General features: G+C 41.4%; 1 protein-coding gene across 15 annotated transcripts in view; it reads left to right on the top strand.

The window, feature by feature from the left end:
- Nucleotides 1-11,028: 11,028 nt before the first annotated feature.
- C16H1orf141 (chromosome 16 C1orf141 homolog) overlaps nt 11,029-14,758 on the top strand; it is a 55,729-nt gene continuing 51,999 nt past the window's right edge. For 4 of the 15 annotated variants that reach the window (XM_070486561.1, XM_070486554.1, XM_044749438.2 and 1 more), the window contains exons 1-2: nt 11,029-11,266; nt 14,208-14,389. Coding sequence is in view for 5 of the 15 variants with exons in the window: in XM_070486557.1 (XP_070342658.1) it covers nt 14,325-14,389 (65 nt within the window). In the remaining 10 variants the exon portion in view is untranslated. Of the gene's footprint in view, nt 11,324-14,207; nt 14,390-14,758 lie in introns of all 15 variants that reach the window. The other 11 variants (XM_070486555.1, XM_070486546.1, XM_070486560.1 and 8 more) reach the window with 7 other exon arrangements.

The raw sequence follows: 14,758 nt of genomic DNA, 5'->3' as shown, positions 1-14,758 counted from the left end.
CCAACCTAGTGGCAAGAGAGGTGAGGAACGTTTAGAAATGTGTGGATATTTGGTGCTGTTGTCATTAACAGTGTGGATTAGCAGTATGGACTCTGAAAACATGCTGCCCGAGTTTGACTCTCAGCTCCTCTACTTGCCAGCCCTGGAGCTGTGGGCGAGCCTCTGTTTCCTCATTTATAAAATGGTGTTAACAATAGCACTTACCTCACTGGCTTGTTTTGAGCATTAAATAAGGTACTGCACAAAAGACTCAGTGCCAGGGACAAGGTAGGAACTCAATCAATATTTATTATTATTATTCACATTAAAATGATTCCAATATTTCACTCTCAGTGACCAGGGAAACAGGGTGTGAGATGGCCCCAGTTTGGGAAGGGATATAAATTAACTTGTAGACATGTCGAATTTGCAGTGCCTGTGGGGCCTCCAGTGGAGACGGAGCCAATCACAAATGAAACCCAAGTGTCCGAGACAGACCTGGCTGGAAATACAAATCTAGGGATCATCAGCTAGTAGGAGATGACTTACACTTTGGATATGAGCGAGATTGCTTAGGGGAAGTGACTAGATTAAGGAAAAACAGAAGTTTGAAGACAGAACCCTGGATAACACCAACATTTAAGAGCCCACGTAGAAACAATTGGATCAGTAGGCAGAAACCAGATGGAAATGAAAAGGGAGTTTGAGGGAGTCTCAGTTCTTTTAGAGTTAATAACAATTTATCAATATCTAATTTTACACCTGGTTCAAAGATAATAATGGTATTTGATACAACAAACTTTTAATTAAATTTAATTAATAGAGTTTTAAGTAAATCATTATAAGTAGATTAAGAAGGAATGTGAATAAAACACAAGAAGTGAATACCAAAGAATGATTATAGTTATCAGCATTTATGATCATTTTTTGTCAGCATTTTGGTTAGGAAAACAACTCCTCTCTTACTGAGAAGAAAGATCTTCCTGTTTCTACAAGGAATGCCAACATAAAGAGACAAATCAGTCCTCAGGAGCAGCAAAAAGGAAAGAGAATACAAAGTAAGAAAGTGGTTTGAGTATTAATTCAACAGTTTCACTGCCCTGTGACAGTAATTTCATGACTACAGTAGGTGTAAAAATGAGCAGGGGCTGGGGGAAAAGGGAAGAACTGGAGAAAGAATCTTTCTGAAAAACCTACAATGTAGCAAAAGTAGCTTAATCTTCAACTGGAAATGGGCACATTTGGGTGAAGTTGTTTTGCAGCGGTTGTCATGAGACACTTGGTGTCATTTCAAGTCATTACTTGTATTATTTTAAACTATCTAAACTTTCACATACCGCCACCAAGTGGTAGGAGGGTGTATAAAATAAGAGGACAGCATTTTTCTTTTCATTTTATTCTTTTGAACCCACTTATCTTCTGAAACTGCATTTTATTCTACTGCAGTTAGACACACACACACACAGGCGTATGCGATGTTATTTATCAGTCCCTATGGCCGACTCTGTTGACGACCCGCCTATATCCTCTTGTCGACGAAAATAATCCATAACCAATCTATAAATGAGAATTTGGGTGAGTTTATTCTGAGCTAAAATCTGAGGACCATGGCCTGCATCCTTTCTTCCTGAAGGAAGAAAGGGCACCAAAGAAGTGAGGTGTACAGAGTGGTTATATACCCCCAAACAGGATGTTTCACATGTGATTGAAATGTCCCTCCCGCAACAGTCACAAGATTGCCCTGTCAGTACACTGCTTGATGGACACAGCAGGTAGTGGGTCTGCTATCTCAGAGGGCATAGCAGGAGGCAAGTCTATTGTCTCGAGCTGGGTGGTCACAGGTGAGCGCAGCAATCAGTTCCTAGCCTAAGGAAAGATGCTTAATCCCTAAGGAAATGCCAATGTTGGGAGGGAGAGGGAAGTTGCCCCTTTATCTCAAGGGCCTTTGTTCTTGCCATAGGGAATATCTAAAGCAGATATACAATGCATGCTCAACGGCCTCGGTCAGGCCCTTTTGGAAAGACAAGGTCAGGCCGAATTAGGTTTACACCAAATGTCTTCCTCATATACTCCAATATCCTATTGCTTGCCATTTTTATTTGTCACTCTTGGTCCACTTTCGAGGTCACCTTCGGCTTCATGGAGAATTCCTGTATGTGCCAGTGGCCTCTTACCTCAAGCATCTCTGGCTGTGCCTGGAGCTTTTCTCTGGTTTCAGGAGGGAGCTCAGCCCACTTCTGGGACAGGGTGGAGGTGCGCGGGGTGTAATGACCCACAATGACCATCAACCAATGGGGGATGAGTGCTGTAGATGGACAGCCTAGGGTCCTCACCCAGCGAGGGGCCATTCTGTGGCGTGTTCTCCATCAGTTCCATTCACTCGCACAGCTCTGGGGACTTGCACCCCAGCTGTCCACAGCAGTGACCCCCTCAGGAATGCACTGACTTTTCTTCTTTCCTGCTTCACTTCTTCATCACACTTCCTGGGCTCACCTGCTAAACGTACTGCTTGTACCAAAATCCTTGTTTTCGATTGGTCTGCTTTTGGGAGAATCCAAATAAGACAGTAGAATCTTTTGTAGTGATCTTTACATTTTCATAGCAAATCATCTTTAATTTTACTTTTAAAGCAGAAATCCTTCCCAGCACTATATGCTAAGCCATGCTACTCATCTCCAAACAATCTCAATATTGTTTGTCTCTTAGTGTTACCACCCAAGTGGGCTCGTCTGCTCACCACAAGTCATGCCAGTAGTCAAGAGGCAAGGTGGTAGGAGAGAAAGGACTTTATTACAGCTTGCTAGCAAGAGGGAGGATGGCCAACTCATGTCCAAAAGAACCATCTCACAGAACAAAGACTACAGGTCATTTATATACAGGGTGGTCTCCAGTTGGGGGGGGTGGCGGGTCTCTGGGTGGGGCAGACATCTGGTTCCAATTCCTAATAGTCCTTTGTTTTACTGGATATGCATCAGAGAATGGAGCAATGCCCTCTACCCTGATCTTTCAGTTCTCCTTGATGATGGCTATCAGCGTAGGCTCTCTGCCTGGGGGTCATCACATTCCTAGAGAGCTCAAAAGAACAAAATTATCATCTTAGAGCAGCTGGGAGCAGCCACAAAATCTACAGAGCATGTCTGGGCTAATCAGGTCATTTAAAGTTACAATATGGTTTCTTTTCTACAATATGGCTTCCCTTCTATCAACCTTCTGTTGCACTAGTATCATTAGCAAACTTTAAAATTTGTCTTGAGTCACAAATCGGGGACTCACTCTGCCTAGGTTTTGCCTGGGAAGCACTTGCACAGCCTTTGACTTTGTTATGTATGCTGCAAGGGGGAGCAGAAAGATCCCGGCTTTGACGGGACAAAAGAAAATTGACCTCTCACTACCTAAGTATCTTCGTCAAACTACTTAACTATCTGAGTGTCACTTTCTCATCCACAAAATGGGTGTAATGATCCCTACCTTTTATGCCTTTGGGGAAGATTAAACGCGGTTATGCCCTGAACACAGGGTCCAGCTAAAAGTGATCTGTTCTTTAATGAAAGAATGTAGATCGAGCATCCGGCAGAATACCTCACACATGTGTCTTAGCTCCTTTCTCCTTACCCTCTCTCTCTAAAGTTTTACCTTCTTTCTCTAAATGGTCCCAAGGAAGAAAATAACAAAAGAGCTATCTAGGACATAGTCTTATTTTCACCATAAAACCCTCCATGATTATTTTTCGTTATTTATAAGTGTTATTTATTTGCTCTTTAATTCTCTCCTTCCTATTCAATTCATCCTTTTTTCTCTCTCTGTCCTTGGGATCTTCCTCCGACCTTTCCTGTGGACACCACTCCACCCAGCGTTGCCTGGTTTGTCGCTGGTCTGCTAGGACTGTAATAATAATATTTTTATAATTTAATTTTAGAGTATTTCTGAACAGTTTAAAGAAATAAGACAGATTTCTTAGAACTTTCCTTAAAAGTAACAGAAACCCCTGCAAAACATTTCAAATGAGACATATCAATATTTTTAAATCACATTAAACTGGTTTTCTATCACAATTCTAGAAAAGTTGAAAAACTGGTTTTGGAATTATAATAAGATTCCCAACACTAATTCATAGCAAGAATTCTACATTCAACTCAGTGTTAGAGATTCTATTTTAATTCAGCCGGACGGATCCTCACTAGTGTTAAGTAATAAAAATATTTACATCTGATTTTATGAGTCATGGGAGCAACTAATCTATTATTTCTACTCCAGAAGACAAGCAACATTTAGGAGTCTTGAAGTCAGAGTTAAAATGTCCTGCCTACTTCAGAGTTTTCCTGCCTTAGGATCAAAACAGACTGCTGCATTGTACCTGCAAACCTCGCCCCCAGGGGAAAGTGCCACAGCCTGGAACAGAGCAGAGAAGCATTTAGAAGGAGGTTGTATCAAATTATCAACAACATTCCTTTGGTCTACTCTCAGCTTTTCTATTTTTCATTGGTTTATCCTTTACTTTTGAAATCATTGTTTTTTTAATCTTTAGCTTTATGTACTTTTATAAAAACTTTTTGGATGGCCAAATGAAAAGACATTTCAAAGCTTTTTTTTGCAAACAGGCTTTTGAATTTTCCAATCTTACAAGAAAAAACTTGGGGCCAGATTTAAATATTTTAGTAACTTGTTAGCTTCAAAAATTTTACATATTCATGTATAGACTCTACTATGCATTGGTCTTTGAGAATTTAGAAAATACAAAACAGTACAAAGTAATAAAAAATCTCTAAGGTATAATTTTACCACCCTAAGATAACCATCTTTTAAGGACGTTCTATTGCAGATCTTTTTCTGTGACTGGCGAGCCATACTTTATTTTATTCAAAAAGAAAAATCTATATGTAAAGTCTGAGTTTTTCAATTAACACAATATTATAAACATTTTCCTATATCATTAAGTATTCCTTTTGTGGGGGACTGGAATTGGCCACCCCAAGATATGTCTCTTTGGCATGAGGATTATTTTGGGCTGGTTACTTTTAAAAACTGCAGACAGGAAAGAAACTCTGAATAGTAGAATTTAACTTACCCTTTGTTAAGAGACATTTACATTTGTAAAGGAAATCTCCATCTGTAAAGGTGTCTCCCTCTGTGTACCAGGAAGAAGAGGGGATGATCTTATCGCTAGAAACTCTTACCAATGGGGAAGGCAAGGACTTAAATCTGCATAATAACCTTACCCTTGTTTACTGTACTTGTCTGGTACCCTCCCATAACTGATTCCCCCCATACCCAACATCCTCCTTTGTCTTTAGCTGAGGATGGTATTTAAGGTGGGGGGGTTTCAGCCATTTTGACAAGTTGCTCAGTTTGCCTGAGCCTCTCCCATGTATACATGTTATAAAGCTTTGTTTAATTTTCTCCTGTTATTCTGTCTCATGTGAGTTTAATTTGTTTTCTGGCCAGAAGAACTCAGAGCGAGTAGAGGAAATGTCTTCCTCCCCTACACTTTATATCACTTTTAATAGCTGCATCATATGTAACATCCTATGGCTAGTCAAAAATTTTGACAAGATAATATGAAAATAGTAGTAAAGATGATAGTCTTTGGAAACAAATGAGATAATATATGTGAAATTCAGTACAATATTCAACACACAATAAATTTAATAAGCGGTAATTCAATAAATAAATACTAGATAGATGCCATTATCTTATTTTTAATTTTTCACACCATTATAAAGAACGTTACATTAACATCATTGTTCTTAGTTCTTTGTGTATTTCTGTTATTAATTTCTAAATATAAATTCTTGGAAGTGGATTTGCTGGGCCAAAGTTTCCATATATTTTTAAAGGTTTTATATAAGTTGTAAATCACCATACTACGATTTATATGTCTATCAGTAGAGCATAGGTGTGCATGTTTCTCTATTCCTTTCCCCAACTTGCAAATATGATAAGGGGGAAGTTATATTTTGTTGGTTTAAGACCATATGCCTTTGAATATTTTGTTGATATTAAAAATATAATTAATGGTCATTTGTAGATATTCTTTTGCATATGGACTGTTTATATTCAACACACTTTTTTTATTATTGTATTTGTCCTTTTATAATGATTTGTAAGATTTTTAAGATACTCTGTTTACACATGTTGGGCAGTGTTCCAAGTTCAACATGTTTTAAAATTTTGTTATGATGTTTTTGACATGCACAAATTTTAAATGTTTATGAAGTTAGATCTAACAATCTTTTACTTTAAATACTGTGTTTTTGCAAGTTGAGCAAGCAAAACATTTTAGATGCTAAACAAAGGGATATGTTTAAAGTTGTGATCTTTAATAGGAGGAAAGGATTTATGGGGAAAACATCTAGGATTTAATAATTCAAATACTTGAGAATATGTGCTTCCTCAGTACTGTAGAATCAAGTTCAGGTAAGAATTTTGAATTTTGTGTGTGGACTTTGGGGGGATAGGGAGAAGCTGAGGAGCACAAAGACACAACTGAATCTTGGAGCTCTTATGCTCAGCAAGAACATTCAACCTTTCCCCCCTAACTGCCTAAAAGAAATTTAAAATAAAGTCCTGTCCCCAGGACAGGCCATCACCATAGATAACTTTGGGTTCCGGTAGACTAGGAGGATCCTTGCTAAGCCCACTCTTATCAAAGTCTATTTACCAAATATTTGCTTTGCCATTTCCAGGTGGGTTGCCTTCCTCCCCTTTGAAGCCCCAAATCGCTACCCCAAATGTCCCCCTTATCTGTAGATGAAGATGCTTAATCAGACAGCCTTGGCCAGTTGGCTGAGTTACTCAATGTCCCCTGAGTTTCTCCCATGTATACGTGCTATTAAACTTTGATTTTCTCCTGCTAACCTGCATTTTTAACTATTTGACCAGCCATAAGAACCTTAAGGAAAAGGAGGGCGCGGGATTCTCCCACTTCCCTGACAAAATCCAAGCTGGCTATGCACAAAGAGAACTTATTATCACATCAGCTGAAAAACCCTGGTGGTGGCTCTAGTTCCAGTGGTAGCTTGACCCTGGGCTCAAATGACACCAGCAGCTTCCACCTCTCGGTTTGTTTCCTCTGGGTTGGCTCTATTCTCAGGCTCTTCACTGGCCCCCAGAGCCTAAGGCAGACTAGGAGAAAGGAGGGTCGGCTCCCCCCAGGGCTCAAAGTCCCGGAATTGAATTTCCTAGGCTCTGACTGGCCTCACGTGAATCGTCTCCCTCTCGCTGAGCCACTCACTGTGTTTTGGGGGAATTGTGGCCAGTGGTCTCATTGGCACAGCGTAGATAACATTCTCCTTCCTTAAAGCCGTGAGCTTGAATAAGTTCTTCTAAAGTGCCTGCACTGAGGGAGCAGCATGAACGAATACACAGAGATGTGAAAACAAGGAATGTTTGACAACTTTACCTGAACTGATAAGGTTGTCATGTAGAGCGCCAGGGATTGACTGAGATAAAGCTGGAAAGGAAATCAGAACTCAGTTCAACACAGATGGGCTCAGATGGCAGAAGTTTCCATATTCTATGCTGTGTAATTTTGACTGTATTGTGAGGGCAATGTCAAGCCCAGGAAGGAATGAAGAGAGGGGAAAAAAGGAAAGAATCCCAGGGTAAAATAACATTCAAGGAGTGAGCAGAGGAATAGGAGTTCATAAAGGAAGGTGAGAAGGAAGTTGTCAGTAAGGCAGGAGAAGTCGCGGAGACAGTGATATCACTGAAGCCACGGGAAGGCAGCATTTCAAAGAACCGGAAGTAAAAAGTGTCAAATTCAGAACAGGGGTCAAATAACATAGTGTCTGAAAGATGTCCATCGGATCTGCTAATAAGAGAAATGGAATGAGAAGAGAAGGGGTCACTAAGGGCCTGAAGAGCCTCTTCTCTAGGAGTAAGAGAGGTAACGGGCTAAGAGGATAAGAAGTCGTGATCAGAGATGATCTATTAGGCCTCAAGACTTCAGACTATAGTTTTAGAGGATAACGAAGTAAAGGTAGCTTTAATCTGGGAGGTTAATGAGTTTTGGGGCAAAACTGTTGACTTCATGAATTTGACATGGAAAGGAAGACTACAAATCTATAAAAATGGGAAATGGCTGGGAATTTCCTGGTAAGTAGGTGTGGAGGGATGGTTGCATGAACCTCATAAGGGGAGGCTTTTCCTTATGAAGGAGGAGGGAAAGTAAAGAGGTGAAAGAGACAACAGTGACAAGAGATTTTCACATATTGAGGTATATGGGGTACCTATTCGACTTCAAAACTGATTCGGCTTGAACTAGAAAGCCTGACTTATGACCTATCGAACACACATTGTACATCTGCTTATCCACTAAACCAAAGAATGCACTCTCTTAAGACAAGAATGCAGACTGCCCCTCCTACCCCTATCGGTAATGCCCAGATAAGTCCCTTTACTGACATCATGGTCATGTTGACCTGCTCACTTGCAACTGAATACCTCTTTAAAATTTTGATGAAAATATATCTTGGGTGTGTTTAATGTATGTTCTTTGTTCTAAAAAGATATCAGACTGTACTGAAACCCACGCTTCTCCAGAACACCTTCTAGGGCCTTCCTGGGTTATAATCCTCACTCTGGCTCATAATAAACTCACCCTGATTCTGATTTATAGGTTGGTTATGGATTACTTGCATCAACAACAGGAAGGTTGAAGAATAGTGACTCTTCTCTCAGGCCTCATGATTTGTGGGGGGCAAGAAAAATAATGCTCCCTTCTCTAGAGGGGACAGAAGGTGGGGACAGGGAAACACAGGATTTTCACCATTTCTGAATGGGTAAAGAAAAATCTAGATACTTTCTACACCAAATGTAGTAGATGTGTAGTAAAGAATTTACAGTAAAGAATCTCTTGCCCAGAGAGAAGCTCTGGCCTTTGCCCTTGGCTTCTGGGAGGTCATCTCTGGGCCCTAGGAATGTGCCTGATGAACTATCTTTGTTTGCCTGGGGGTCTAGGGGCATACTGGATGGTCTAACAAAGTGATTTAGGGTGGCGGGCTGGCCACACCCATATAGTCTTAAAGTGGGGGCTTGTCACTTCAGAAAGACCAACAGTGTGACAAAGTGGAGGCTTTGGGCCCGTCAACCTGGAGAGTGAGATTAGCCACATGGGCAATCAATCAATCAATCAGTCATGCCCATGTGATGAAGCCCCACTAAAACCTCTGGACACCGAAGCTCAGGTGAGCTCTCCTGGTCAGTGGTACTCCTTATGTATTGTGGTACATTGATACTGGAAGAGTAACCTGTCCTGATTCCATGGGAAAAGGACAGCAGAAGCTCTGCAGTTGGTACTTCTAGACTCTGCTGTATGTACTTTTTCCCTTGGCTAATTTTTTTTTTCTTAAAGATTGGCACCTAAGCTAACAACTGTTGCCAGTCTTTTTTTTTTTCTGTCTTTTCTCCCCAAATCCCCCCAGTACATAGTTGCATATTTTAGTTGTGGGTCCTTCTAGTCGTGGCATGTGGGATACCACCTCAGCATGGCCTGATGAGTGGTGCCACGTCCGCGCCCAGGATCCGAACCAGCAAAACCCTGGGCCACTGAAGCAGAGCGCGTGAACTTAACCACTTGGCCACAGGGCCAGCCTCCACCCTTGGCTGATTTTAATCTACATCCTTTCCCTGTAATAAACTGCAATCTTGAGTATAACAGCTTTCAGTGAGTTCTATGAGTCCTTCTACTAGTTATTGAACCTAAGGGTTCGAACTTCGTGTCAGAAGTGAGGGTGGACTTGGGGAAGTGCCCTGTGACTTTGTGCTTGTCCTAAACTCCTTGCAGGATGAAAGATATCACTTTCTTTGCTTTCTTACAGATTGTAATTTATATTTTAAGCAGTTGTATGCTTTTTAAATAAAACATTCATTAGGCTCCTTTACCCAATATTTATCTATAATAGGTTCATGAATTCACTTAGCAAACACCTGTTGAATTTAACTGACAGCAATTAAAGCAGTTAGGAAAGAATTCATTTAAATTGCCTCTGGTGTACATTTTACCAAATTTTTGTTATTAAAGAGAAAATACCTTATGTTATATTAATACTTATTGTGTGATGTACAAATCACATCATTTCTTTGAGTTTGATAATTTCTAAAATTGAAGATGATATCTTTCCTATGGATAGTAATTAAAGATTAAGAATTAATGAAAGGTGTAGGATAAAATGAGAGATGTCATTGAAAATTTCTAGTTTAGTACCTGGCACATAGTGTATGTTCCATGAATATTAACTGAGATAATGATAATATTATAAGAATTTTATATGATTCATGCTTTATAAATTTTATTGACTAAAACTGTGAGTGGCTGATATTTCTGAACTCAATTCTCCTTTATTTAAGGAGCTCATTTCACCATTGTGCAAACTTATGAGAGCATTATAATAATCTCAGGCAAATCACCACCGTCAGCTAGAGTCTAGTTACCAATTCCATTCAAATCATTGTACTTGGATAGGATTTTTAAAATGTGATAGAATTAAACTACCTTACACTTTTATTACTGTATTTCTTACTTTTAAATATGTGAAATAAATTGATTCCAATGTTTTCATGCATTGCCTATGAATAACCATTTCTAGCTGGATTTTGATTACTACATAGCTACATACAACCACTTTTTTGGTAGTTTCTGCCGTTGCCACTAGCATGGACTTGTGTTGTGATGATTAATGCTGTTTTTTAAAGCTTTTATTTCTATTTTGATTTGTAGCAGAGAAGGCACATTCCTGAAATGCTTATCAACGTAACTCTTGACTAAAAATTAATCAGTGTTGCAGAAATACTCCACCATTCTTGATCAAGTCAAGAATGTTTCCAAGTCAGTCATTTTTAGGTGATGATTCTATTCTTTTCACTCGGTCTCCTTTCCTTAGCCTCTCCTTCCACTCTTTCAGCACAATCGTTTTTATATCAGTAAGTATTTGGTGAGTTGCTTTGGCTTTTAGTAACAAATTAAGTGAGTGAAACCCCTCCAAGGAGACAGAACTGCTCTCTCAAGACCTTTTCAAGCTGGAAAACTCGGGACACTGTTTCCATGGACACAGGACGCGTTGTCACGGGGCTAAGAGGGGAACAATTAACCCCCAGAGCCAGAAGAGAAAAAGAAAAAAGTGGCTGTGGTTGGAAGAGGCAGCGGCGTTGGCAGGCTGGAGATTAAAATTTGTGTGGAGACGGGAGACGAGCTAGGAAACATCGTTTTATCCACTCTTAGGCCCTTTGCGTCCCCAGGTCGGTGGACCCTCCTCCAGCGGGATCGGCTGGGGACAGAGACGGGCACCAGGTGAGACGCGCCCGGTGTGCAGCTGCGCTGCTGGGGGCTCCCGCCGCGGCGGCTCAGGTGAGGGCGGGACGCAGGTGGGGGGCGGGCTCAGCGGCTCTTCCAAGTTCGTTCAGAAGCCTTTACCTCTTCTATATTTAATATTAACGCGTTTCCTCACTTTCGCCCCCAATTTTGGCTTCCCTTAAAGGACAGCAGGCACAGAGTGTTTGAGTTGGTCTCCCTGGTTTCCACGCGCCCCCGCGCGCCCGAGAGGTCCTGGGGTGGGGGCGCCCCTGGGAAGGTGACCTGGGGTGGGGGCACCAGGTGTGAGTCGGCTCCAAGCTGCATAATTGGTGCTTTTCAAATTTGTCAGAGACAGAAGGGAGCTGGAATAAGCCGGTGGGAGTTAATCACCCCTGCAATAATTGTGGTGCCATTTCCAGTTTGCCAATGGATTCTTTTGATCGTTATCTGATTGGTTGCTCACCTGCATACTCCCCAGACCATATACATTGTACTTTTGAAAGATGTTTAATATTTTTCCTTAGAAGCTTACCATCCAACTGCAAGTTGGTGACGAGCAAATTTTAGTAGAGTTTCAAAATGCAAAGTAAATTTTCTCTCCGTCTCCCTTATAACCAAGAGGGGGCAAGAAAATACATGCTGTGGATCGAAGCACGTGGGCCAGGTCTCATAATTAAATCTTCGAATAATGAGTTTTCAAATTAGGTCTCAGGATTTGTGGGCTGCATTAGTTGGCAAGGGCGGCCGTAACAAAATATCCCAGACAGGGTGGCTACAACAACAGGAATGTATTTCTCACAGTTCTGCAGGGTAGAGGTTCAAGATCAAGGTGTGTGCAGGACCGGGTCCTTCTTGGGCCTCTCTCCTTGGCTTCAGATGGCCAACTTCTCGCTGTGTCCTCACAGGGTCTTGCGTCTGTGTGTGCTGTGTTCTAACCTCTTCTTACATGACACCGGTCACATTTGGAGTAAGGCCCAGATCATGGAAGTAAATTTTAGTTTAAGCCTCTGTGTTCTAGACAATTGCTCGGTCTGCTCTTTAGTTTGTGAATTTAGAAGCTCTCTTAGTTTTCTGAGGTCTTCCTTTAGTGGGAGACATTTGGAACTTGCTGAGGAGCCTTCTCAGCAGAGCCTACTGTATTGGCAGCATTGGGGGATTTTGTTTGTTTTTTGTTTTTTTTTCAGTCCCAAAGGTGCTAAGTGTTCAAATGAAGTAGTTCTCTTAAAAGTGACTTTTTAGTTCGATATTTTTATCTTGGTAGTGACTCAGCCTCTGATGTGCTTGTAATGTTGGCCCTGCAACCTTGAAATTGTTCTTGGATGCAGCCAAGGCTGCATGAGGCCTGGGGATGATTTGTGGTGAGGGTGACTGGGAAATTTTATTTTGCCCTGGTTGCCAACTTCTCTATTTCATTGTGTTCTTTTTCCAAAAACTGTCATTACTGACCCAGGAATTAAGAACATGAATCCAAGTTTCCTTTGAAAATAATTTTAGTGAGTTTAGATTTGGCAAGAACCGCATTTTATCGTAATTCATTCAACTTCATATTTCATCCCCCAGTAAGTCATCATGAATTAATACCATTACAGATAAACTGGGATTATGGTTTATCCGTAATTGGAGACATCTCTGGATTAAACTGTAATTTTCAGACCCCATGTAGGTGTCAAATCTTTGCCTGGTGCTGGAATGCTGAGGTGGGTAAATTAATTCTCGCTTTAAACAAGCTTTCAAAATGGTGGGGAAGAGATCTGCCAAAGAGTGAATCTCTGTAGCACAGTGTGCTGAGTTCTGTAACGAAGGACAAAGTACAATAGGAGCACACAAGAGAAAGAGATGGTCCCTGGGACAAGGCATGGGAGGATGTCCAGGAAAGTTTCACAGAAGAGGTAGCCTTCACTCTAGGATTTGGTAAAGGGTGGGATCTTGGCCGGAATACAGGCGGACAGGACATTCCAAGTGGAAGGAAAAGCGCGAGTGGAGGACGTGCTTGGGAAAAGGGCAGGACACGTCCAGGGAGTGGGGGTAGTAGAGTATGGCAGGACCAAATGGGACATGGTGGGAAATTAGCTGGAAAGGTGGACGGAGCCAGATCCTGGACTGTCTTTTCTTGAACAATCTTGTATGTGATCTGAAGAGTTTCCTTGTTATTCTGGAGGTAATTGGGAGAAAACCGAGGGCTCTGGGCTGGAGCCGGAGCTGATCAGTGTCCTGTTTGAGGAAGACAGCTCTGATGGCGTTCTGAAGGATGGATGTTTGAAGGAAGAGAGGAAGGAAAAGGGCAGGCAAATTGGGAGGAGTATAGCATAGCAACCCAGGGGAGGGAAAGCGGAAAGCTGAAGGTCCGAAGGAAGCCAGTGGCAAAGGAACTGGAGTCAGGGATCAGAGAGGGCTAATCTGGTCGGGGTCTATGCTGCCTCACTGTGGATGGAATTATGTGATTGGCTATTGAGCACTTCTAACCCCAAGATTCTATGGGTTTCTGTGACCACATAAGAACCCTACATTCCAGAGGAGAGCATTTCCCCCCACCTGTAAGTACGTATAAGAACGCTTCAGACATATCCGTCTGTATTTAAGAAGTGACAGCATCTCTCCCACCCCCAGTGAACATCAGTTGAAAGGGGTATGCATAAATCTATTTACTTGAGCACAAACGAATTTTGTTTCTTTGATGAGTCTCCAGCGTGGGGACATGGTAATGCTTATCAGGGTTGTCTCCGTAAATAGTCACCATATATTCAAGGCCTACGTTTGTGCTTTATAGGACATTGAGTTTTAGTTTCTGTTCACTGGACTCAGAATAAGAATTTAATAGAAAATGGAGAAGTAAAACTATGAGAAAACTAGAGAAGGAAAGGAAACAGACGATCAGATGACATGGTACAGAAGACACTGAACTGCTGAATAACTTCTCGTTGTTTCCCAACTTCCCGAGATTTAGCGTGGGTGTAATTGAAGAAATATACCGTGAAGGCAGCAAGCAGGCCCGCAGACATACGGAGCCCATTGGCAATCAAAAGGTGGCGAGTACGGCAGAAAAAACTGAAATGATATGCAGATGGAGAACATGCATTTTGCAGCATTTATAGGTAATCCTACGCATCTTATCTCTAATTGGTAAGTGTATCATTACTTATATTTACTTCTTTTACTTACCAAACACTTATATGTCGCTTACATTCACTCATTTAAAGCTCTTAACGTCTCCACGAAGTAGGCACTTTTGTTATTCCTATGTTGCAGATGGGGCAACACAGAGAGGTTAAGCAATTAGCCTACAGTCACACAGCTGGTAATCAGCAGAGCCAAGGAGTCAAACCCAGGCAGTCTGACTCAGAGTCCATGTTCTTAACCTGTGCACTATACTACCTTTCTAAGTTTGACGGTGGGAGAGAAAGCAATGTTCTTAACACTATGGCTTGGTTTGGAAGAACCTCCACAGGACTCTGCCAAAGATGTGTGCATACTCCTATATGTAAATGCAGG

The sequence above is a fragment of the Equus asinus genome, chromosome 16 (assembly GCF_041296235.1).
Source record: "Equus asinus isolate D_3611 breed Donkey chromosome 16, EquAss-T2T_v2, whole genome shotgun sequence".
NCBI classification, from domain to species: domain Eukaryota; kingdom Metazoa; phylum Chordata; class Mammalia; order Perissodactyla; family Equidae; genus Equus; species Equus asinus.
This window is presented reverse-complemented; position numbering and strand designations above follow the sequence as displayed.